General features: G+C 43.6%; 2 protein-coding genes across 2 annotated transcripts in view; both read left to right on the forward strand.

Moving 5' to 3' along the window:
- The first annotated feature begins 225 nt into the window (after positions 1-225).
- Pet117 (PET117 cytochrome c oxidase chaperone) lies at positions 226-8,473 on the forward strand. Its single transcript, XM_006984467.4, has 2 exons — positions 226-410; positions 8,156-8,473. Exons 1-2 carry the CDS (start codon positions 315-317, stop codon positions 8,300-8,302), a joined length of 243 nt encoding a protein of 80 aa, XP_006984529.1. The 5' UTR covers positions 226-314; the 3' UTR covers positions 8,303-8,473.
- A 118-nt stretch (positions 8,474-8,591) lies between these two features.
- Positions 8,592-24,690, forward strand: part of Kat14 (lysine acetyltransferase 14) — a 37,148-nt gene continuing 21,049 nt past the window's right edge. The window contains exons 1-3 of the mRNA XM_006984466.3: positions 8,592-8,850; positions 11,164-11,282; positions 15,993-16,114. Of these exons, the coding sequence (XP_006984528.1) occupies positions 8,592-8,850; positions 11,164-11,282; positions 15,993-16,114 (500 nt within the window). The remainder of the gene's footprint in view (positions 8,851-11,163; positions 11,283-15,992; positions 16,115-24,690) is intronic.

The raw sequence follows: 24,690 nt of genomic DNA on the forward strand, positions 1-24,690 counted from the left end.
CCTCCGCACAAACTCCACAAGTACTTCCCAACCAGACCCACGCGTCTCCAAAGCTGCCCAGCACAACGACTTCCTGGTGGAGGCGGTCCCCCAAACGGGGAAACCCCTGCCGCAGGGCCCCACTGGAAGCAGCGAAGCGAAGTGGGGCAGGGGCTACGCTCGGCGCTCGATTGCTCGAGCCTGGCGACGACAGAGACCTTGCGACGGCTCTGCGCTCGAGGGGTCGAGCCTGGCCCGTTGCCGCGGCGGCAGCGGCGGCGGTGGCGGCGGTGGCGGGGACGTGAGCGGGAGCGAGTCCGCGGCCCAGAGCGGGAATGTCGAGGAGTTCGAAGGCGGTGCTGGGCCTCTCGGTGCTGCTGACGGCGGCCACGGTGGCCGGCGTGCATCTGAAGCAGCGGCAGGACCGGCAGGTCGGTGTCACGTGACCGCGCCTTCCGGAGCGCGGAGCGCGGAGCCCGCCGCGGTCCCCGCGCGCGTGGCGGGCCGGGCGGGCTTCCAGGGCGCGCGCGTCCAGGTCTCCGACTCCTCTCCCCAGCCACGAGGCCTAAGGCTAGGGCGGAAGCCGCGGGGCTGGGGTGTAGCCCTGGGGCAGAGCGCTGGTAGGACGAGCACGAGGCCCGGGGGCACCGCAGCCCACAAAAGCAGTACCCAGTCGTTAGATCCCCGTGATACCGCAGCCTGCTCCCAGCACACCCCCTGTGCCTTTGACCAAGGCAACTTGAGATTTTTGTAGCTTTTGCGTAAGTGAACAGTCTGCTATGGAAAGTCGGTTCCGAAAACGATCACAACAAAACAAAACAAAAAACCCACCCTCCACGTTTTCTTTTGATGCTTTTTATTTCGGGGGAATATCTGGCTTGCTGGTCTGCGACGGTCTCTTTATGTTCTCATTCAGGTTTGCAACGGTCAGTGCACTAGGCACATTGAGAACGCATAGTTCATGATGGCCTCTCTAGAGTCTCTTCTTTTTCACAACGGAGCTATGGTCCGCAGGCCAGTGTTTGGTTTTTGGCCTTTCAGGCAACCCCTGACAGGTATTTGGCTTGAACCGGATGTGCCAAAGGCAGAGCAATGAACTGAAAGGGTCAAGAGTGAGCAGCCCCACTGACTTCGGTATTCACAGTCTAGAAAGCCGAGAGGAATCTTGAAATGTCCCAAGAATTTTGAGGCGCAGCGTGGGATAAGCAGTGATTTAGACGCACACAAGAGATTAGAGATTTGGGAGTCAAGTCTTGTCCCGTAGGGATATCTTAGAGTAGTAGCCAGCAACTTCCTTCTGAGGAGGGAAAGGAAAAGATGGTGGAGCTGATTGAACCTGGCGGATAGGACAGGATGTCTGTGTCATCCTGGTGTGTTTTGAAGACAGTGGGTTGGAATTAGAGCTTTGTCTCAAGCCATGTTCCTGAGAAGTGTTCACAAGGTGACCAGACCAATGAAACCAGATCTCCTGGAGCATGGAGACTCTGCTATGTTCCAAAACTGTGCCAAGGGCTTTAATGAAACAGGGCTGAGGATGGAAATGTGGAAGAACAGAAAGATTTAGGTGTTTTGTGGAAGTTAGTGATAAGAAAGACTGACCAAGTAGCCTCTCCTTCAGATATTTATTAGCAACTTACCATCTAACATTGAGGAAGGAAGGATTGGTATGGTGGATGTGTGGAAAACTTCAAGGCAGCAATCAATGAAATAATGACTTGTTTTCTGTCTACCCCACACCAGGCATGGTGTTTTTCACTTTACGTACAATGTCTTTAAGCTACTTAGTAGAAATGAAGTACAGATGGTCCCTAACTTACAGACAGTTCAACTTGGTTTTGACTGTGACAATAGGAAAGCAATATGGTTTGTATTTAGTGAAACTTTCTTTGAATATTGAATTTGGGTATTTTCCCAGGCCGGGGATAAATGGTAGGTTTCTTTCAAGATGCTGAACAAGCCACAGTCCGCAGGGAGCTGCAGGATAGTGTGTTGCTGAGTCCTGGCATTCGATGGGTTAGGTGGACTCAGTATACCTTTTGACTTTCTTATTTTCAGTTACTTAAGAGTTTTTCTGGGTGTAGTCCTATGGTAAGTTGAGGATGTTAGTGATGCTGCAGGAATCACAGCTCCAGATGTTAGAATTGGGAGAATAAAGAGCTGCCTTAGTTAGGGTTTCTGTTACTGTGATTAAACACCATGACTAACAGCAATTTAGGGAGGAAAGGATTTGTTTCAGTTTATAGTTTCATATCAAAGTCCATCATCGAAAGAAGCTGAGGCAGGAACCTGGAAATAGGAACTGAAGCAGAAGCCATGAAAGTATGCTGCTCACTGGCTGGCTTGCTCCTGGCTTGCTGAGTACATTCAGGACCATGTGTCCATGGATAGGACCACCTGTCCAGTAGTGACATCACCCACGATGGACTGGGCCTTCTTTTTTTTTTTTTGGTTTTTCGAGACAGGGTTTCTCTGTGTAGCTTTGCGCCTTTTCCTGGAACTCACTTGGTAGCCCAGGCTGGCCTCGAACTCACAGAGATCCGCCTGCCTCTGCCTCCCGAGTGCTGGGATTAAAGGCGTGCGCCACCACCGCCTGGCAGGACTGGGCCTTCTTATATCAATTGTTTATTAAGACAAGACCCCGTAGATTTACCTCAGGCTAGTCCTAGGCATTCTCTAAGTTAAAATTCCATCTTTCAGGGGTTGGAGATATGGCTCAGCAGCGAGGAACACTGCTGTTCTTCCTAAGGACTCATGAGTACCCATGCTAGATGACTCACAACTGTGTGTAATTCCAGCTCCAGGGGTTCACACACACACACACACACACACACACACACACACACACACACACACGTAAATTCTCTCTTCAGGTATGTCTAGGTTTGTGTCAAGTTGATAAAAACTAAACGGCACAATTGATCCCTTGTCAGCTTGACACAAACTTATCACTTATTAAAGTGTGATCTTTTTGTTCACTCTCAAGATCTCCTATTAATGTCAGTATCACAATATAAAACATATTCCTAACTTTAAAAGTCCCTGTCTTTAAGTCTTAAAAAGTTCAGGTTCTTCTCCCCCTCCCCCCTCTCTCTCTCCCTCCCTCCCTCCCTCTCTCTCTCCCTTCCTTATGACACAGGGTCTCTGTAAATCAGTGGTTCTCAGACTTTCTAATGTTGTGACCCTTTAATACAGTTCCTCATGTTGTGGCAACTGCAGCCATACAATTATATTCACTGCTACTTCATAACTGTAGTCTTGCTACTGTTATGAATTGCAGTGTAAACATTTGTGTTTTCTGGTGGTATTAAATGAGCCCCGTGAAAGGGTCTTTCCACCCAAAAGGGTTGCAACCCACAGGTTGAGAACCAATGCTCTAAACTGTCTTATTGTCTTGGAACTCATTTTGTAGACTAAGCTGGCTGCTAACTCACGAGGTCTGCCTGCCTCTGCCTTTTGAGTACTGAGATTAAAGTCATGTACCACCATTTCTGGCGCCAAAATTCAGACTCTTTGAAACATCAAAGGTCTTCAGAGTTTAGCCTTCTCTAAAATATCCAAAGTCTCTTAATTGTGGACTCTTGTAAAATCAAAAATAAGTTAAATATGTTCTTACTCCAGTAGGGAAGAACCAGGGCACAGTTACATTCTGAACAAAGCAAAACCAAAAACAAAAGTTCAGTGCTTGATATCTGGGACCCATTCACCATCCTTTTGGGCTCTGAGGGGCCTTGTCACTTCTCCAGCTCTGCCATCTACAGCACGTGAAACTGGCCTTCTAAGCTGGCCTTCTGGCTCTACTCCACAGCAGTTGCTGTTCTTGGTGATTATCCAATGATATTGGCATCTCTAAAATATTGGGGTCTGCCCTGCAACTGGGCTGTACAGCTCCCAATAACCTCTTCAGGGCTCTCTTTCGAGACTCTGACCCTGAAATGTGGTGCAAGCATTACCTTCTCTCCATGATCCTTGGGGCTTAAACTTCAACTAAGGCCTGGGAGACTTACACATCACCAAAGGTATAGTCCTGCCCCCCTCTGGACCACAGCTTCTGTGTGCCTACCCTGAGGAAATACTTCTCTGAAGATTTCACCTCACTGATGCTGGTCTGTTAATCAGAGTTGATTTCTCAGCTGTAGCCAACCCTTGTAAATTGTCCCAGGATAGATCTACTTCAGTGGTGCTGGTGTCTTCCTAATCACAGCTGATTCTGAAACCCCAGTTGACTAGAACCGTGTATTCTCCTTTCAAAATGTCACTCAGCCTTCATATAATCTTTAAAAGACTTTCAAAACTTCCCTCTTTAATTTCACAAGCTGGCCTCCACCATTTGCATTTCTCTCAACACTCTTATCTTCGAAGGTCCCAGAGAACAACCTACTGAACTCTGAGCACTCAGCAACTTTTACAGCCCATGTTCAGGTGCCATCTCAACCTTCCTCCCTCCCTCAAATGCAATCAGATCTAACATAGCAATACCCCACTTCTGGTACCAGTTTCTGTCTTAGGGTTTGGTTGTATTGCTGTGATAAAACACCATGACCACAAGGAACTTGGGGAAGAAAAAGTTTATTTCAGTTTACAGTTCTGTATCACAGTTGATCACTGAGGGAAGTGAGAACAGATACTCAAACAGCCCAGGAACCTAGGAGAGGAGCTGACACAGAGGCTGTGGAGAGGTACTGCTTACTAGCTTGCTCTTGGCTTGTTGAATTTGTTTTCTTAGACTCCCAGGACCATCTGCCTAGGAGTGATACCACCCACAATATGACAGGCCCTCCCACATCAACCACTAATCAAGAAAATGCGCCATAGACTGTAGGTGGACTTTTCTGTCCTGCCAGCCTCCCCCCAAAAAACCACACAGAGACTTAAAGCCGGGCAGTGGTGGTGCACGCCTTTAATCCCAGCACTTGGGAGGCAGAGCCAGGAGGATCTTTGTGAGTTCGAGGCCGGCCTGGTCTGCAGAGCGAGTTCTAGGAAAGGCGCAAAGCTACACAGAGAAAACCTGTCTCGGGGGAAAAAATATATATAAATGATCAGCTGGTAGCTTAGGCTTATTTTCATCTAGCTCTTATGACTTAAATTAACCCATTTTTATTAATCTGTGTGCTGCCCCGAGACTCGTTTACCTTCTGTACATACTTCCCATCCTTCTTGCTCTGTGTCTCATGGTTTCTTCTCAGACCCCGCCCCTCTTCTTCCCAGGGTCTTCAGTGTGGTTGTAACCTTATCCTGCCTAGCTATTGGCCAGTCAGCTTCTTTATTAAACCAATCACAGTGACATATTTACGCAGTTTAAAGGAATATTCCACAATAGACTTGCCCACAGGCCAGTCTTGTATGGGCATTTTGTTGTTGTTGTTGTTTGTTTTTTGGTTTTAGTTTTTTTTCAAGATAGGATTTCTCTGTGTAGCTTTGGAGCCTGTTCTAGAACTCACTCTGTAAACCAGGCTGGCCTCGAACTCACAGAGATCCGCCTGCCTCTACCTCCCGAGTGCTGGGATTATAGGCGTGCACCACCACCTGGCCTGGTGTGGGCATTTTTTAGATTGAGGTTCCCTCTTCCCAAATGACTCTTGCTTAGGTCAAATTGACATGAAACTAACGTGGATAAAAGATCTTAGGTTAGTTAGTGTGGCAAGTGGGAGTTAGAGGTGTGAGGCAGTCACTTGGAGGAAGGTAGGAATGGTGGGTGGAGATGAAGATCTCAGCACAGGCTGATGTCCTCCAAAAGGAGCTGGGAGATAAGTATTGAAGGAATGTTGTGCTGTGTCTTGGTATGAGGAACACTGACAAGAAGACCTGGGGGTTTAAGAAGGTTGAGCCAGTACTTGGGAGGCTAAGGCAGGAGATCTGGACTTTGTGGTCAACTTGGGCTAATTACAAGAACTCATCTCAAACAAAACAAAAATCGAATTTTAGTTAAATGTCCATCCAGGCAATTTTTTTCTTCTTTTAAGGTTTTATTTTATTTTGAGACAAAGTCCCCCTATGTAGTTTTGCCTGGCCTGGAACTGAAGATGTGTACTACCATGCTGGACCCGAGCCCTGTACTCTTAAATTTCCTAACTCCCTTGTGTAGCAAATGAAGCTATAGACCTGGAAGAGGCTCAGCAAGTACTAGGTGAGTTTTTTTTTTTTTTTTTTAATAAACTTTATTGTAAAAATAACAAAAACCCCTTGCAAATAAATAAAAAAATCACACACCAATGTTAATGAGACTCAAAGACTGTACAGCTCAATGAACTTCTATAGTTTTTAAGTTTTTTTATTTATTTTATAATTTTATATTTATGAAGGTTTGCATGTACGTATGAGCACTACATTTATGCCTGATCCCATGGAGGTCAGAAGAGGGCATCACATCCCTTTGGACTGGAGTTACAGATACTTGTGAGCTGCCATGGAAATTGAATTCAGGTCATTTGCAAGAACAAGCGCACTTAAGCCCTTCTCTCTCCAGCCCTTCTACACTATGGTTAGAGTAGGCATTCAGAACAGAAGCAGTGGAGCTTCACATTCAATTTTATACTTTCGATATCAAATATATTTTATGCACTTGCCGCCAAACCCAGAAAATCCATGACAGAATTAGAACTAGAAAAACACTTAGCTTATATTCTCTTCTATAATGTGTGTCTATTACCACTCAGTCCTTCCTCATGTATGTATAGCCTTTCTTGTTCTCTTTCCGTCAGATTATACTATACCCACATGTGCATTTGTTTGTATATATACAAATATTGGCTAGATTCTTCATGTGAGATTTCTTTCTTTGTGATTATATGACCTTGTTCAATATTATACATTCTATCATTTCCCTATAAATTTTTTAACTTTAATTTTCTTTAGAGCTGAGTAGTATTCTATTGTGTGTGCATGTGTGTGTGTGCACATCAGATTTTCATTATCCATTCATCTGTTGGTGGACAGCTAGGTTAATTCCAATTCTTTCTTAGGCCAGTCTTTAAAAATAAAGATAAGAGGCAGGCAGATCTCTGCATTTGAGGTCAGCCTGGTCTACATAGGGAGTTCCAGGACAGTCAGGATTACATAGAAAGATACTTAAAAAAAAAAAAAAGATACAGGGACTGGAGAGATGGTTCAGTGGTTATGAGCACTAGCTGCTCTTGCAGAGGACCTGGTTTTGATTCCCAATACCCATGTGGTAGCTCAATCATTTGTAACTCCAGTTCCAGGGTATTGGACACCCTCTTCTACCCCTACAGGCACTGTACCGGCATAACTTGTAGATAGAACACCCATGTACATAAAGTAGAATTCAAGTTTTTAAAGTGAAAAAATAAAAATAATAATCTCATGAAGCTTCTGTTAAAAATGTACTCTTGTGAGCTACAAAGTATAAAATATTCATAATAGTAACTGAGTGGGCATTTTAAATTTCATGTTAGGCACCAGGTTCACATTCTGAGATTGTTTTTAGTATTTACTAAGGTAACGACCGTTGAGGAACGTACTTTTTTCACTGGTAATTGTCCCTTCTTTCTAATCATAATTGATTGGGAATTTTGTATTTCTGCCTTTTCATGACAGAAATCCTTTATTTTCTCACATTCTTACTGTCTTTTTTTTGTTGATGTTTAGTGTCTGTTTCAGGTAACTGCTTATAGGAAGGCAGTTCACAGTTTTGCTGTACTAACTCATCAGATTTTAAAAGTATCACTTAGAGCCAGGCGGTGGTGGTGCACGCCTTTAATCCCAGCATTCTAGAGGCAGAGCCAGGCGGATCTCTGTGAGTTCGAGGACAGCCTGGTCTACAGAGCGAGATCCAGGACAGGCACCAAAGCTACACAGAGAAACTCTGTCTCGAAAAACCAAAAAAAAAAAAAAAAAAAAAAAAAGTATTACTTAGCAATTAAATTTATAAAATTCAACATAGTGCCTTTTTTTTATATTTCATTAATTCCTATTAAGTTTTCTGTGTTCAGGGCTTCTTAAAATGTGGTAAGAAGTCACTTCAGTATTAACATAACACATTACCAGATTTACTTGGTGGTTTCTTTATTTACATTGTACAGAAGTTAAAATTGTAATTGGGTATTTGAAATCGGAACATTTTGAGTGTATTTTGGTGGTGCTGTTATTTAGATTTGGAGGCACAGGATGGGAGCCACCTGTTCAGGGGGTAACTAAAATCTGCTTCTTATGTTTTTAGAGGCTTCGTGACGGAGTGATCAGAGACATTGAGAGGCAAAATCAGAAAAAAGAAAACATTCGTCTTTTGGGAGAACAGATTATTTTGACTAAGCAACTTGAAGCAGAAAGAGAGAAGATGTTGAAAAAAGGATCTCCAAACACTTGACTTTGTGAAAAATTGATGGGGTAGTGCTGGGTTAGTGTGTGTATGTGTGGGTATGTGCATGAGTGTGTGTGTGTGTCCATAGATAATAGTTAGTGAGATCTGTCCCCTCCCCCCCAATCACTGTCCATTTAAACTTTATTAAATAAAGGACAGTGGATCTTGTCTTCTTAATCACTTTTAAGTCTGTTCTGTGTGGATAAAGTACTCGTGGGCAGATGCCCTTCTGAAGTTGTGTGGAGATTCTTGCAGTAGTCCCTGTCAGCTTAGGAGAGCTTGTGAGCAAGGAATAATGGAGAGTAACATCCACCTGGGTGGACTGCTAAGTCGGCATGATGATGAAGCCACCAGAACGTCTACCTCGGAAGGGCTGGAGGAAGGTGAGGTAGAGGGAGAGACTCTCTTGATTGTCGAATCAGAGGATCAGGCATCTGTGGACTTATCTCACGACCAGAGTGGGGATTCCCTCAACAGCGATGAAGGAGATGTGTCGTGGATGGAAGAGCAGCTGTCTTACTTCTGTGACAAGTGCCAGAAGTGGATCCCAGCCAGTAAGGAGCTTCTCAATTCCTTTGATTGGTCAATTCCTGTGTGATGTTTTTTTTCCAGTCTGTGAAAAACACTAATAAAATAGACTTGAATAAAAAGATAATTATTATATTTATTATTATTAATATATTTTATCAAATGTAAATATATATGAAAACATTATTTTGTTTTTAGTTTTTTAAGACATTCATTTATTTTATGTGTATGTGTGTGTGCCTGAGTGTATGTACACCATGTGCATGTAGTGCTTGCAGAGGTCAGAAGAGACGTCAGATCCCCTGGAACTATAATTACACATGGTTGTGGGCCACTGTGTGGGTGCTGAGAACTGAACCAGTAACCTCTGCAAGGGCAGTAAGTGCTCTTAACTGCTGAGTTATCGCCATCCTCACAGAAACACATTTGTATTAATGAAAATTGTTGATCACTATCCCATTGTTAAATTAACATTCTGGATGGTCGCCCAAGAAAAATTCAGAATCCCATGTTACTTAAGGAGTTGGCCATATTTTTCTGACAAGAATATGCTGTGGATTGGGGGACACATTCTGTTGCCAGTATAGAATTAAAGTTCAAGTTCACAGAACCTACTGTGTTACAGTTGACATTTGTGGGATACTGCTGTTGTCTTCTGATGGGAGGTTAGACCTGGCAGCGCGGACGTTTGCTTCCTGCCTTTAGACCAGGCTCATTTCCACTCTGAGCCTCTTATCTGCTGGAAGGAGTCACAGTGCACAGATCTTGAGATTTTCAGCTGCCTGCTTCATGCTTTGCCAGCCATCATGATCCTTAGCCACACAGCATTTTCCATCAGGCAAGAGCCAGAAAAGGCATGTGTACTGGAGGAATGCTTTATGTAAGAGTTCATAGCTAGTGAAATGGAGCAATAACACACTTAGTGAAGTGGGTCAGTTTCTGGTATGTGGAAGCTTCTGCTAAAAATGGATTCAGTTGTTCAATTAATAGCTACTGTAAATAGTTAATAGTAACAGTTGATAGAAAACAAACGTAGAATTGACTATTTAGCTGGTTTTTGCTTCTTAGTTATCTAGTAAAGCTAGGTTCCACCCCAAATCTCTGGCTTTTCTGTTGTCCTCACAGGGTAGATTTTAAGGTGACTTTCATGATTGGGCCCTGCTAACTTTTTTTTGGGAGGTTAGGTGAACTTTTCATCCTCCCCCCCCCCCCAGCTGAGGACCGAACCCAGGGCCTTGCACTTGAGCTAAATCCCCAGCCCCTTCATTCTTTCTAAATAATGCTTTGTGATTCCTAGGATTTTGTACCTTTTTGTTTTCTCTGGAATATGCACCTGTACAGCTTCCCTGCATTCCTGTTCCACGGCAGCCTCTTCTAGCCAATTTCTATTCTCCCCTGGGCCCAGTAGACCCCTATTCCCTCCACAGTGGAGTTGGGCATCCCTTTTCTTTCTTTCTTTCTTTCTTTCTTTTTTTTTTTTTTTTTTTAAGATTTATTTATTTATTATATGTACAGTGTTCTGCCTACATATATGCTTGCAGGTCAGAAGAGGGCATCAGATGGTTGGGAGCCACCATATGGTTGCTAGGAATTGAACTCAGGACCTCTGAAGAGCAGCCAGTGCTCTTAACCGCTGAGCCATCTGTCCAGCCCCCCGGGCATCCCTTTTCTATGCCCTTACACTGCCCTGTGATGCACATTACATCCTACTCTGAAAGTTTTCATGTTGCACAAAGTATCAGCAGCACCTAGGAGCTTTAATGCAGAGCCCAGACCGGGACTCAGACCGAAGCATTTTATTTGGGGCAGACGTGGCCATAGTAAGGAAATAAAGCCCAGCCACCTGGTGGTTCTGATGTTCCAGAATCAGAGAGTCCAGAACCAGTGCAGTTGTGTTTACCTGTGTTCTTTGCTGCCTCCAGATTTATGAGCCCACGAGAGCAGGCTCAGGTCATGTCTGCCTTACACATTGCATATCCAGGTCCCAGCCTGGTGCCTGGCTGGTGGTACAAGCTCAGGTGTTCCTTGAAAGAATGTTTGAAGAGATCTGCCTGGAGGAGTCAGGAATGTGGCCACTGGGAAATCCAGTTAGAGCAATCATACCTGCTTTTCCAGGACCTTTCTCCTAAAAGCTAAGGAGCCGCAGGTTCTAGGAGGGGCGTGTGCCTGACACTAGAAGGAGAAACACCTTTTCCCTCTCTGCTGCTGTCCTGGGTTGGCTGCAGAAGGAGAAAAACCCACCATGGAAAACTTGGAAATCTGATCGATTAACTGAGCCTTTGGGTTGCCGCTGCCTGAGATAAACCCATGATGTGTGTGACTTTTGTTTTCTCTCGTAGGTCAGCTGAGGGAACAGCTCAGTTACCTTAAGGGCGATAACTTTTTCAGGTTTACTTGTTCCGACTGCTCGGCAGACGGCAAGGAGCAGTATGAACGGCTGAAGCTGACGTGGCAGCAAGTGAGTACCAAGCTCTTCTCTAGAAGCAGCAGGTTGGGTGCCCAAGAAATTGGAGTGGTTATCCAGAGTGAGGAACTTCAGAGTGGTGTGGGGGTAGGGTGCTCTACACTTCACAATGAAAAGGGGTACAGTGTATGGAAAGAGCACTTCCTGGTTTAAAAAAATACTCGATGCTAATTTAGTGAATACTTGAGAATCTGGATCAATTTCACTTATGTCATACCAAGCTTAGACTCAACTGAAAACCAGACCCACACTTTCTGGCAGTCATTTCTGGCATAAGAAAACCAGAGGTAGCTACACTGGAAATAGATTTGGCAGAAACAATTTGACTCAATAACAAAGACAAAATAACCAACTGGTTCAGCATTCCTGCATTTGAACTTGGAGACAAGTCTTTGTTGATGGATACTTTTAGCTGTCTCAAACACTAGCACTCTAAACAGTAACTTTTTACTGACCTTCAAGTTATATTAAATTGTTTTGTTTAATTTTAATATGTGTATATTTAATATATATTAAGGTAACAAGGTATAGCCAGTCCTCAAGTTAAACATTAAAGAACTTTACAGTAATCACTGGTTCTGTTGATGGTAGTGGTACTGGGGCAAACCCATGGCCTTGCTTACATTAAGTGAGCTATGCTCCAGACCCCTGGGTGTCTTGCTTTTTAGTTTATTTTTATTTATTTGACATATACTGAGTACCTACAGTGAACCAGGTACGATTTGAGGTCTGGAGAATGCTGCCGTGGGTGAGCCAACTGAAGCCTCCACCCCTAGGCCTTAGGGGCCACTGACATTCCACAAACAGATAAAGTGATAATTACCCTAGCGCTCCTTCCTTTGAAGAAACAAACAGAAAGGGGAAAGCTTTTAGGTGTGCTGTGTTGGCCACTTGGGGTTCTTGTGACTGACTGTACTTGCCATAACAATCTGAACAGCTGTCTTCATCACCACTGCTTTTTTAGGTCACTCTGGGAGTCCTGTCAGTTGACTTGGGAGGCTGTCTGACTTGCCAGAAATACATAGGTAGAAAATGAAGGAAGTTTGAATTAGTGAATAGTCTCATGAGGGTCACAGTTGCACTTTTACCCCCTGTAGATGTCATACTATATGTAGGCCAGGTATGTTACTACGAAGAGAATTGCAAATACATAGGTGGACTTGTACTTAGCCTGCAAGTAGCATCTCATAAAAGCTGGAAAATGGAAGAAAGCAAATTTAAGTGGCCATTTTCAAGAATGTTAGTTTTTGAAACTAACATGTTAGAAATGTAATGTTTTTAAAAGAAAACTTAGTTCTTATAGTCCTCAGAATATGTACTATTGGCTCTGTTTATGTACTTAATCGGGTTAGCACTGATTGAGAAAACTTCTTCACTTCTAGAAGATATATTGGTTGTGGATAATACCCTGGAAGGAAGAAGTCATAACTTAAATTATAAATCTTAGATATACATATAACTTAGGTATACATTCTCATAAGCTACCATCCAGCATTTCTGGACCAGCTAGTCCTCAGTAACTTCAGTAGAGGTCCAGATACTTAGAGCATTATAGTTTGTGTTTTCAGCTTTTTAATCTCAAACTTTAATTTATTGACGAAGTAAGGAAGATGCTTGCAACACACAGCATTTTCTTTGCTTTATAAAATCCTACCAGTAAAGATCCACCCTCTGGATGGAAGACCCCTTCCCTCCATGTCCCTTTGTGTCTTCTCTTCCTCCTGGTGACTCTTGACTTGCAGCACAGAGGAGAAACTTTGCAGAACACCTCGGGGGCTAGAGACACTTGCACATTCTTGTCCTGGACTTCTGACACAGATAAGCATTCCTTGTCTGCTGTTTCTGGGCACAGTTCAGACGACAGCCCTGGAAATACTTTGTCCAGAAGACCAGCTTCCTTACGGTGAGCTTGGTCTGGTGTGAGTAGAAAACTGATCTGGCATTTAAGCTTTTAGATCACATTCTGGAAGAGGAGGAACAACGGATCCTTTCAGTGTACAGTACGTCCAACGAATACTGGTAACAGAAAAGCCATTTTCAAGTAAATAGCTTGTAATTCATGAAATATGTTAAACATACTGGAAATAAATAACAGGCAGGGTATCTACGCTTGAGATTGACAGTGAATACATGTTTCTGAGTAGGAGTCTGAGAATAGCCAAGCTTATTCCATAACTAAGGTGTCTTTTGAATGATAATTTTTTCTTTCTTTGAGGTAAAAGATATTTTTGTAAGGTGTGCTGTTTTCCATTGTTCATATGTAACCATCTCCAAAACTTTCTCCCTCAACTGAAACTTGATGTCCATTAAGTGACTCTCATCAGTTTTAACTGTTTAAAGGAAGTCATGTGTTGGCTGATGTTGACCTAAAATAAGTAGAAGACACTTGAACAGTCTGTTTGCGGGGTAAAATGTTCAGATGCTGTGCGGAAAATTGAAATTCTGTGGTGTAGTTCCTGGGCCCTTTGCATGGTGTAGATGTGGACATAGCTCTTCTCTTAGAATCGCCGGGAGGGGAATGTGATGAGCACACCTGATGGTGGCTTGAATTGCAGCTTATCAGACCTCCTTGTAGAACGGGTTATTTAAGAGTTTTTCTAGACTCTCTGTTTCCTATTCAGTTTCTTAGACTCAATGTAAGCTAGGGTGTTTTAGAAGATTTATTAATGTGTGTATGCATGTCTGCACATGTGTGCAGGTGCCTGCAGAGGCTAGGAAAGGGTGTCGGTCCTTGGAGCTGGAGTTAGAGGCGTTTGTGAGCTACCTGACATGGACGCTGGGAACTGAATTTGGGTCTTCTGGAAAAGCATCGATCTCTCTAGCTCCTATGGTTGTCATTGTAGGACGAGACCATGGTTTTCAGTTGCTTCTACAGTTTTGTCCATTTCTGTAAAATTGCTTATATAAAACATCTGCATATATATAGATGCCAGGAATTGTCTGAAAGCATAGCCACTAAAATGCTAAAAGCTGTTTTTTTATTATTTTTTCTTTGTTATTACTTGCTTTTTTTTGGGAGACAGGATCTTACTATGTATCTAGGCTGTCATTAAGTTCACAACCTGACCCCAGCCTCCTGAGTACTACGTAATAGGTACCTAACTACTCATAGCAAAAGTGCATGCTTGTTTTCATGTAGAAACTTTAAAGGAATTAAGATTTTATTTTGTGTGTGTGTGTGTGTGTGTGTTTGCATATATGTGCAGGTGTTTGTGGAGATCAGAGGGCTGTTGGATCCCCTGGAGCTGGAGGTAAAGGCAGTTGTAAGCCTGATGCTGAGAACTGAACTCGGGAAGAGCAGCATGGGCTCTTGACTGCTGAGCTAGCCCTGCAGCCCCTGGTGATTATTTCCTGATTGTAGCACAAATCCTGATTGGTCTTATTAATAAAAACCTGGAGTCAGATATCAGGGTGAAAGCTGAAAGATCAGAGAAGCAGAGCAGCAGCCACTAGTTCTTTCCTTTACAAATTCCTCAGCCAAAAGTGACCTGAGCTCCTTTCTCCTCCTGCCTTATATTCCTTTCTCTGCCCAGCCATATCACTTTCTGTCTCAACCTCCCTAGTGCTGGGATTAAAGGTGTGCAAGCGTGTGTGTGTGTGTGTGTGTGTGTGTGTGTGTGTGTGTGTGTGTGTGCGCGTGCGCGCGCACCTCCCAAGTACTGGGAGCAAAGGCACAAGATCCCAAGTGCTAGAAACAAAAGTGTGTGCCTGGCTCACTGCCTGGCTCTGTTTCTCTTTTAGACTGGATCAATTTTGTGTAGCCCAGGGTGACCTTTAACTCACAGAGATCTGTCTGCCTCTGCCTCCGAGTTCTGGGATTAAAGGTGTGTGCCACCACTGCTTGGCCTCTATGGCTAACTAGTGGCTGGCTTTGCCCTCTGATCTTCAGGCAAGCTGTATTTGTTGGATCATACTCAAAATATCACCACACCTGATGGTGGATTTCAGATGCCTTTTACTTGTTACTTTGCTCTCTTCTGTGGTATTGAAGTCTTCTATAATGGCATATGTTTTTGTATTTCTGGACCATACTTCTCATAGTAGGCCAGGAATCATTGTCTGTAAAGGTGACAGGATTGGACTAGACAGGAGTTGGTACACTGAGCTTCAGGGTGTCTTGGAGCCTTCTGTGAATGGGATGGGCAGCCAGGCCTTTTAGTTGCCTGCCCCTTGTTTAGTGTTTACTCCATCGAAGAAAGGTATCTACAGCTCCAAGTGGCTGTGTCACTGAGCAGATGCCTGTAACATTGGCCAGGTCTGGAATTCTGCGTCATGTCTATGTCTTTGCTCTATAAAAAAGCTTAGAAAAGTATGCATTCAGAAATGATTTTTAGCATTGAATAAAGGCTAGCGCCATCAGTCAGAACGTGCTGTAGGGGTCAGCTCCTGGTTGTCAGCAGGTAACCCCTGTTCAGAGCTGCTGTGAATAGCGGGGTGCTTGTGACAGTGCCTGCTGATCAGCTCAGCCCTTCATGTATGACACATACCGAGCATTGTACCCAAGAACTGAACTAGTGATATCTTACAAAAGCAAAAAAAGACTCTGCCCAGATTATTGCAAGCGCTCATCCTCTGTGTCCTCAACCCCACCCCCCACCCCCCACCCCCACCTACTTGGAATGTAAAACAGATTGGCTTTCCCCCATGGATACCTACATCCCTCCTCAGGCTACCCTCCCAGCCTGTCTTCCATTTGTGTTTTAGGTGGTCATGTTGGCAATGTACAACTTGTCTCTGGAAGGAAGTGGACGTCAAGGTTATTTCCGGTGGAAAGAAGATATCTGTGCTTTTATTGAGAAACATTGGACTTTTTTACTAGGAAACAGGTAACATGATTTTAAAACATCTTATACTGGAAGAAAGATGTAATAAGGTATACACAAGCTGAGAACCTAATGTAACCCTGATAGGGCTTTATAGTGTAGCTCAAAATGTGAGTTTGCATTGTTTCCTCTTCCAGAGGAGAGCGTAGGCTTACTGAACATAATTGCTTTTGCAGGGATTCTTAGTGGTTTTTGTTTCTTTTTTTTTTTTTTTTTTTGAGACAAAGTTTCTCTGTAACAGCCCTGGCTATCCTGGAACTGCCTCTGTAGACCATGGAGGCCTCAAACTCAGAGATTCACCTGCCTGTGCCTCTGCCTCCCACATGCTAGGATTAAAGGCTTACGCCACCACTGCCTGGCTTTCTTCTTAGGTTTTTTAAAATGAGGTTTCAGTAACTAACTTGAGGAAACAGGACTGTGATGTCCTTTTAAAATGGGGGACATAGATGTCAGAAGAGAAACAGAAAGGGCAATTAATACCTGTAGCCATTTAGGTTGCTCTTTTTTTCTTTCTTTCTTTTTTTTCTTTTTTTTTTTTTTGGTTTTTTTGAGACAGGGTTTCTCTGTGTAGCTTTGCGCCTTTCCTGGAACTCGCTTTGTAGACCAGGCTGGCCTCGAACTCACAGAGATCCGCCTGCCTCTGCCTCACTAGTGTTAGGTTGCTCTTAATTAATCTTAGAGTCTTTTCTCTTACTAACTCTAGAGGCACACCCATACTTTTTGCCCACAGGGCTAAGGAAAGTTTGCCACATTAACACACATGTGGGGGTTGGGATTTAGCTCAATGATAGAGCACTTGCCTAGCAAGCGAAAGGCCCTGGGTTCAGTCCTCAGCTCTGAAAAAAAAGAAAAAAAGAAAAAAACACATACACACACATGTGGCTACGTGGCTCATTTATTAAGTACTCTTGCTGTAATTGTGGTTTGAGTTTTGCTTCTAAGCCTTCTTGCTGGCTTCATTTCTTCACTGGAGTTAGGGATGAACATCAGACTTAGGCCTGCCCAGCCAAGACTACATGGTAAATGCCATGTCGATCTAAAGAGCCCTGAGTATTAGGGATGAGTGTTGCTGCACTGGTGAATCCTGGTTCTTGATTGCTCTCTGAGGTCCTAGTTAAGATGCATAAACGCTGCAAATTAGGTCAGCATAGAGATGACACAGAACAAAGTCAGACCGCATCCTGAGCTCTGGCAGCCTGCTCCCCGCTCCCTCAGAAGTTAGCTTTGCTCAGGTTTCCTACAGGCCTGAAGGCTGCTGCTATGAGAGTAGAATAGACTCCAGACATTTACCAAAGGGGCTGTTTGAGTTCTTCAGTGTTTCTGAGAAAAGAATGGACCCATGACTAGTGCCTTCTCATAAGAAGAGGAAATCTGTTGTTTTAATTAATGCCCCAGTAGGGAATGTAACACACACACACACACACACACACACATATTTTGGTTTTTTGAGACAGGGTTTCTCTGTGTAGTTTTGGTGCCTTTTCTGGATCTCACTCTGTAGCCCAGGTCGGCCTCGAACTCACAGAGATCCACCTGGCTCTGCCTCCCTGAGTGCTGGGATTAAAGGTGTGCTGCACCACCACCACCACCACCACCACCACCACCACCACCACCACCACCACCACCACCACCACCCACCACCACCCCACCCTGTTTTTATTTATAAGGGACCAAAAATGGGGGAAATGGTTAAATAGATCTTGGAATGTTTTCATGATCTTGAGCACCTTCTGTTTAGTGCATTATCTTCTGGAAGAAAGTGAATGTAAATTACCTGTTTTTAAGACTATTACTTATTGGAGTAAGAGTTGTTCGCCATTTTCCAGAGCATGTTTTGAGAGGAACAGGCCAAGGCTTTTTTGTTTCTGACATGCTAGTGAGAAGCTCTCAGTACCCTGAAGTTTCTGTGTAGTTTAATCATTAAGCCAGTAGGTTGGGGTTATACTGGATTATCACCTGAATTATTTACTTAACTTATCCTACTTAAATAAAGTTGTTTTATACTTATTTTTAAAATGACATCACACTGTAAGTGGAAAACATGTATGATTTGCTGTAAAAAGAATGTAACTGAATGTCAGTCCACTAATAACTCAACAGTATGACATCATAGTTGGATCCCATGCTGTAAGGACAAAGCCAGCATTCTGCTTTGGTCATAAAGACCACGAGTAGAGTGAGAGTGTACAGTGGTATGTTTCTGTAGTCTAGCCATAGGATAGGATGAGAATAAGAAATCACTGTGACTCCGTTTCCTGAGTGTCCAGCAATAGTGCTGTCACTCACTGGGGAACTGCTTTAAACATCAGTGATTGCAAAGGTCCCCAGGTGGTTACCAAGTACCTAGATATTTCTATAAGCAGGGCCACTGTCCACAACAGAAGCCATCTGTGAGCACCTGTAAGTTAAACTTTTTTTGAGTTATTTCTATTCTGTTCTCTGCAGGACAGTACTTGTTGTATTTTTTTAATGATTTATTTATCTTTATTTTATGTGCATTGATGTTTTGCCTACATGTATATCTGTTTGAGGGTGTCAGATCCCCTGGAACTAGAGTTACAGATAGTTGTGAGCTGCATGTGGGTGCTGGGAATTGAACCTGGGTCCTCTGGAAGAGCTATCTCTCCAGCCCCTTTTATTTTATTTCTGAGATAATGTTCCTTGTAGCCTAGGCTGGCCTCAAACTCACTGTGCAGCTGAAGATTGCTTGAACTTTTGATCTTCCTGCCTCTCTTCTAGAATGTTGAGATTACAGGCTTACACCACTATGTAGTGATGGGTATAGAGCTTAGATATTCTTGCATGCTAAGTAACTGTACCAAATGAGCTACATCCCAGACCCAGTCCTTAAAATTTTAAATATGGTATCTCCTTCTCATTTGTCCTAGAATCTAAGGGAATAGTACTCTATGTAATGAACTTTTAAATTTGGCTAGATTCCTCACTGATGTTTTTATTTCATGCCTTTAATGTTTTATTAGTTTAAATATGTGAGTTTACTTAAGAATAACATTTTATCATTATAGAAACAAGGTAGGAGCTGGAGAGATGGCTCAGCAGTTAAGAGCACTGGCTGTTCTTCCAGAGGTCCTGAGTTCAAATCCCAGCAACCACATGGTGGCTCACAGCCATCTATAATGAGATCTGGTGCCCTCTTCTGGCTTGCAGGCATACATGCAATATACATATACATAATAAATAAATCTGTATACATAATAAATAAATCTTGAAAGAAAAAAAAAAAGAGAAACAAGGTAAAGAGTATGTGAGAACTTAATTCCTATAGATTTTTGTTTCGTCTGTTTTTTGTTGTTGTTCAGATAGGGTCTCATTATGTACCCCTGGCTGGCCAAGAACTCACTATATGGACCTCAGACTCACAGATCTGCCTGCCTCTGCCTCCCGAGTGCTGGGATTAAAGGTGTGCACCACATCAGGCAGGGTTTTGTCTGTTTTTTGAGGCTATATTTTACTGTGTAGCCCTGGCACACCTGGTTGTCTCTGTGTAGCCCAGGTTGTCATCCAACTCAGGAATATTCCTACCTCCGTCTTTCCAGTACTAGAATTGTAGGTGTGTACCACCATGCCTGGCTCTTATAGATTAGTTGCCATTGTATATAATTTTGTTTAATCTGCTTTTATAGTTCTGGCCTTGTATGCTTATAGAAGAGTGTATGTGTGTGTGTGTGTGTGTGTGACAGAGAGAGCACATTTAGGTATACTACATGCCTGCAGGTACCCACAGAAGCTGGAAGGTGTTGGATCCTCTGGAACTGAAGTTGCAGATGGTTGTGAGTCACCTGATGGGTGTTAGAAATTGAACCTCTGTAAGAGCAGGAACTGAAGTTGCAGATGGTTGTGAGTCACCTGATGGGTGTTAGAAATTGAACCTCTGTAAGAGCAGTAAGTGCTCTTAACTACTGATCCATCTCTGCAGCCCCAATAAAATAACATTCCATTTTGTTTGATAATTTTGTTATATTGTAATTTAATAGGTAATTAGCTTCTTATTCTCCTTACTTGTACATAAATGGTATATCTTAGTCAGTGGTTTTCAGAGTTGATGGAATATGCTAGAACATAGTCATAATAGTTACATTTTTAAAAACTGTCTGAAAGCTGGATGTGGTGGAATGTTACTTTAATCCCAGCACTCTAGAGGCAGAGTTAAGAGGATACCTGTAAGTTCAAGGTCTACAAGTTCCAGGCCAGCCAAGGCCATATAGAGAGACCCTCTCTTAAAAGCAAAACAAAAAACAAACAACAGCATCTGGAGAGTTGGCTCAATGGTTAAGAGTACTTGTTGCTCTTACAGAATACCCAGATGGATTCCCAGTGTCCACATGGCAGTTCCCACTTACCTGTCACTCCAGTCCCAGGGACTCTGAAGACCTCTTTTGAATGTCATGAGCACCTGGCACACATTGTACAAACACATATGGAGGCAAACACTTATGCACATAAAATAATAAAATAGAATAAACAAATTTAAAAAAACAAAACCTCAACTACCTGAAGATGATCCTGAGTCACACTGTCCCCACCTATTATAACCTCACTTGTAGAACTATGTTAAGGGAACTGTGCTTGAGCTCTGGAGTGTAATAAAGGCTTGCATCTTCTAGGGAATTCATGGTCAGTTTCAGTTCTTCGCACCATAGCAGATGCTTTGCCACTAGTTATATGTCATCTACCTCCAGCTTGAGGCAGGGAGCTGTGTACACCTGGTTTTGTGGCTGCTTGCAGATAGACTATAGGACCCAGGGTAGCCAAAAAGAACCTTCTATAAATACTGTGTTTGTGTTCTGGTCACTGGTTGCTGCTTATCATCACACCCATGGACAGAGACAGCATCCAGTGTCACTGCATCTCCCCTCACTGCAGATGTGGGTAATGAAGTTACAAAAATGGCGAGTAAGCACATAAAAAGATGCTCAAAGTCACTGTCACTAGGAAGATGCAAATAAAACTGCTGTGGGGTACCACCTCACCCTATAGGGCAGCTGCTGTGAGGTATCACCTCATCCTACAGGGCAGCTGCTGTGAGGTACCACCTCATCCTACAGGGCAGCTGCTGTGAGATACTACCTCACCCTACAGGGCAGCTGCTGTGAGGTACCACCTCATCCTACAGGGCAGCCCTCAGAAAACAAATGGGCATGGTGGCACATACCTATAATCCCTATTCAGGAGCATGAGTCAGGAGGATCAAGAATTTGAAACTAAACAGAGGCTATGTAGAAGTTTGGACAGATAGTGAAAGCCTTCTCCTTGGATCAGTCAGTGAATAACAACTATATTAGCACACCCACACACCCAGGATAGGAATATAGAATTGCATGAACATAAAGTCTGGTGACTCCTCAAAAAGTTAAATGTAGGATTATCATATCTAGCAGCTCTACTCGGGTCCTCACAATAACTAAAATGAGGAAGCAATACCAGTCTATCCACACATGATTTATAAGCATAGTATGTACATATAATGGAATGAATATTTAGTCTTAGAAAGGAAGAAGATTCTGTGTGTTACAGCATGCATACATCTTAAGAACACTATGCTAAATGAACTCAATCATAAGCACACTGTGTGATCCACTTACACCAGGTAGTTAGAGTAGTGAAAATACATAGGTTCAGGAAGCAGAATGATGTTTGTCTTTGGTTGGAGAGCAGGGCGGACTTTGAGAGAGCTATTTGTTTAATGAGTATAGCATTTGCTTTGTACAATAAAATGAACGCGGGTGATGGGAATGGTTGTAGAATATGAGTGTTCGTAATGTCTACTGAACTGTGCGCTTAACAGTGGTGAAGATGTACCTAGTTTGCCTATTTCACCACAATAAAAATTTGGTTCAGAGAGGGGTAGATGGGTGAAAGCCGTTTTCACAAAGGTGTTGCTACCTGCTCCACAACAAACTGACTCCACTCTGCACAAGTGGTGCTGTCTGCTGTGTCTGTGCTGTGGTTTGCATAGGCTGTGTTCCCTTGTGGGTGCTTCCTGGATGAAAGGGCCATGAGTGGATGAATTAGCAGCAGCAGAAGGTGACTGCCTGCCAGTCCTGGAGGCTGACAGTATGAACTCAAGGTGCTGGTGGGCCATTCTCCCCGAAGCTGTGAAATCAGTGTATTCTTAGGCCCTCTCCCAGCTGCTCTTAGCTTCATGTGTTCCGTGGTTTGTAGATGTCCTCCCTCTGTCTTTACATCTCTCTGCTGTGTCTGCATTTGTCCTGGGTCCACAGTTCACAGCTGTATAAAGACAATGCCAACAGGCACTGTTCCTTAGCACTTGCTGCTAAGCTTGACAACCTGAGCCTGATGCCCAGGACCTGCATGGTAGGAGGAAAGAACCAATTCCTTAATCTCTGGCCTACACACACACACACACACACACACACACACACACACACACACACACACACACACACACACACCAGTGACATCATCTTATGACTTGAAGTCCCTAAAGAGACAATTTCCTGTAGGTTTCTTGTCAAGTCCTAGGGATTATGGGAGGAGCACAGTGTTGTGAAACGTCACTCAAGAGGTCTTGGTAGGTTTGAGCCATGAGACTCGCCATGCGGGCAGCAGCTAAGGGGGCATCGGAAAGTTATTCACACCATTCAGGCAAGGCATCCACGTGGAAAGTGTTATTGGGGGGAAGAGAGGAAAGGAGAAAGGGAGGGAGAGAGAGAGGAGGTGTATACCTTGTGGGAATAGAGAGAAAGAGGGGGTAAGGAGTTTTCTCTTAAGAATGACATGGGTGGGTCCCCAAGGGACGCGTCGGAATGCCAACATTCCCTGACACACAGTTCAGCCAGTATCATTGGATATCAATCTTAGGAACACTTAGATTATTCCAGTTTTTTTCTGTTTGATCAGCCTTGTAAACATTATTCTCATATATGTTTCTTTCCTATCTTTGATTTCCGGGTTCCAAGGATACACACATGAAACACATATTCTGAGAGTAACCTCCAGAAAGCGTGCTTAGATTCCCACTAGCAGTGTGTGAGTGCTCACGTCTCATACTTTTAAACAATACGGTAGTTGTTGTTGTTGGGTTTTTTGGTTTTTCGAGACAGGGTTTCTCTGTGTAGCTTTGCGCCTTTCCTGGATCTCGCTCTGTAGATCAGGCTGGCCTTGAACTCACAAAGATCCGCCTGCCTCTGCCTCCAGAGTGCTGGGATTAAAGGCGTGCACCGCTTTTGTTTTTAATTTTGCTTTTATGTGTATGAGTGTTTTTGTCTTCACATCACTTGCATTCCTGTTGCCCACAGAGGTCAGAAGAGGGTATTTGGTCCCTGGAAACTGGAATTATGGATGGTTGTGAGCCACCATGTGGGTGCTGGGAACTGAACCCAGGTCCTCTGCAAGAGGAGCCACAGAGACCCTTGGACATTTCATTAAGAATTGCTGATATCAGGGCTGGAGCAATGACTTAAAGTTTAAAAGCACTGGCCCTTGTTGTTTACAAGACTCAAGTTTGATTCCCAGCACCAGTATCTCAGCTCACAACCATCTGTAACTCCAGCTCCCAGGGGCTGTCTGTCTCCAGGGCACCTGCACACATACATACACAATAAAAATAAACTTAAAACTGGGTGGTGGTGGTACACGCCTTTAATCCCAGCACTTGGGAGACAAAGGCAGGCAGATCTCTGTGAGTTCAAGGCTAGCTTGGTCTACAGACTGAGTTCCAGTACAGCCACAGCTATTACACTGAGAAATCCTGTCTAGAGGGAAAGAGAAAACAAAACAAACAAAAAAACCTTAAAAGAATTGCTGGATTGGTTGAGCTTGGAGGAACATTAGCTGTTCGGTAGGCGTGATACTGCACTTTTTCTTGTAATTTTTTGGATCCTAATGGCCACGTTAAAAGACATTCCTTGGCAGAATGATTGCCAAGGGATGGGTGGGCATGCGAAAGCGGGAAAGACAGTTTCTCCCGTGGTCTTACCCTTGGGAGAGGGGGCATGGGTGGGAAAGGTTAAAGAAGTGGGGATGTAAGAGAGATCCTTGGAGCCCAAAGAAGCCTTTGCCCATGGATTGGGGGACTCATGTAAGCTGTAGCTTTTCTTACTAAGCTTTTCTTTTCTTTTTTTAGTACATTTGTTTCTTTTCTTTTGTTTTCTGGCTGTTAAATTGTTTCCCTTTTGTGAAAGAGTTTTTGAGAATTTCTGGTTATTGATTTATGTTTGCAAAGTGGAGATGGTGACCATTGAAGTAATTTTCAGTAGATGAGGAGTGGCCTTCAGCATGTTTCTGCACTTGTTATGTTTGCTGTCTATGAAGCATGTCTTGGAACCACTCTAGTACGTCAGGGCTTGCTGAATCAGACAGATGTGTTCTCCGGGTGAAGTAGGACTAATTCACTAGGACTAATGATTAACTGTTACCAGTGCCAGGCTCATAGTCAAGAAAGCTGACTTGCTTTCTTTACACTGCCCTGGCCTCCCCCTCCCCCATCCCCATGGTTGGTAAGTGCTTGCCCCCCCACCCCCACCCCCAGCTGAGGACCAAACCCAGAGCCTTGCATAGCAAGCGGTCTACCACTGAGCTAAATCCCCAACCCCAAA

The sequence above is a fragment of the Peromyscus maniculatus genome, chromosome 4 (assembly GCF_049852395.1).
Source record: "Peromyscus maniculatus bairdii isolate BWxNUB_F1_BW_parent chromosome 4, HU_Pman_BW_mat_3.1, whole genome shotgun sequence".
Classification (NCBI taxonomy): Eukaryota; Metazoa; Chordata; class Mammalia; order Rodentia; family Cricetidae; genus Peromyscus; species Peromyscus maniculatus.

Coding starts and splice junctions, on each gene's coding strand:
- Pet117 (XM_006984467.4), top strand. CDS start 315: ATGTCGAGGAGTTCGAAGGCGGTGCTGGGCCTCTCGGTGCTGCTGACG. Junction 411..8,155: donor AGCAGCGGCAGGACCGGCAG/GTCGGTGTCACG, acceptor TTATGTTTTTAG/AGGCTTCGTGACGGAGTGAT.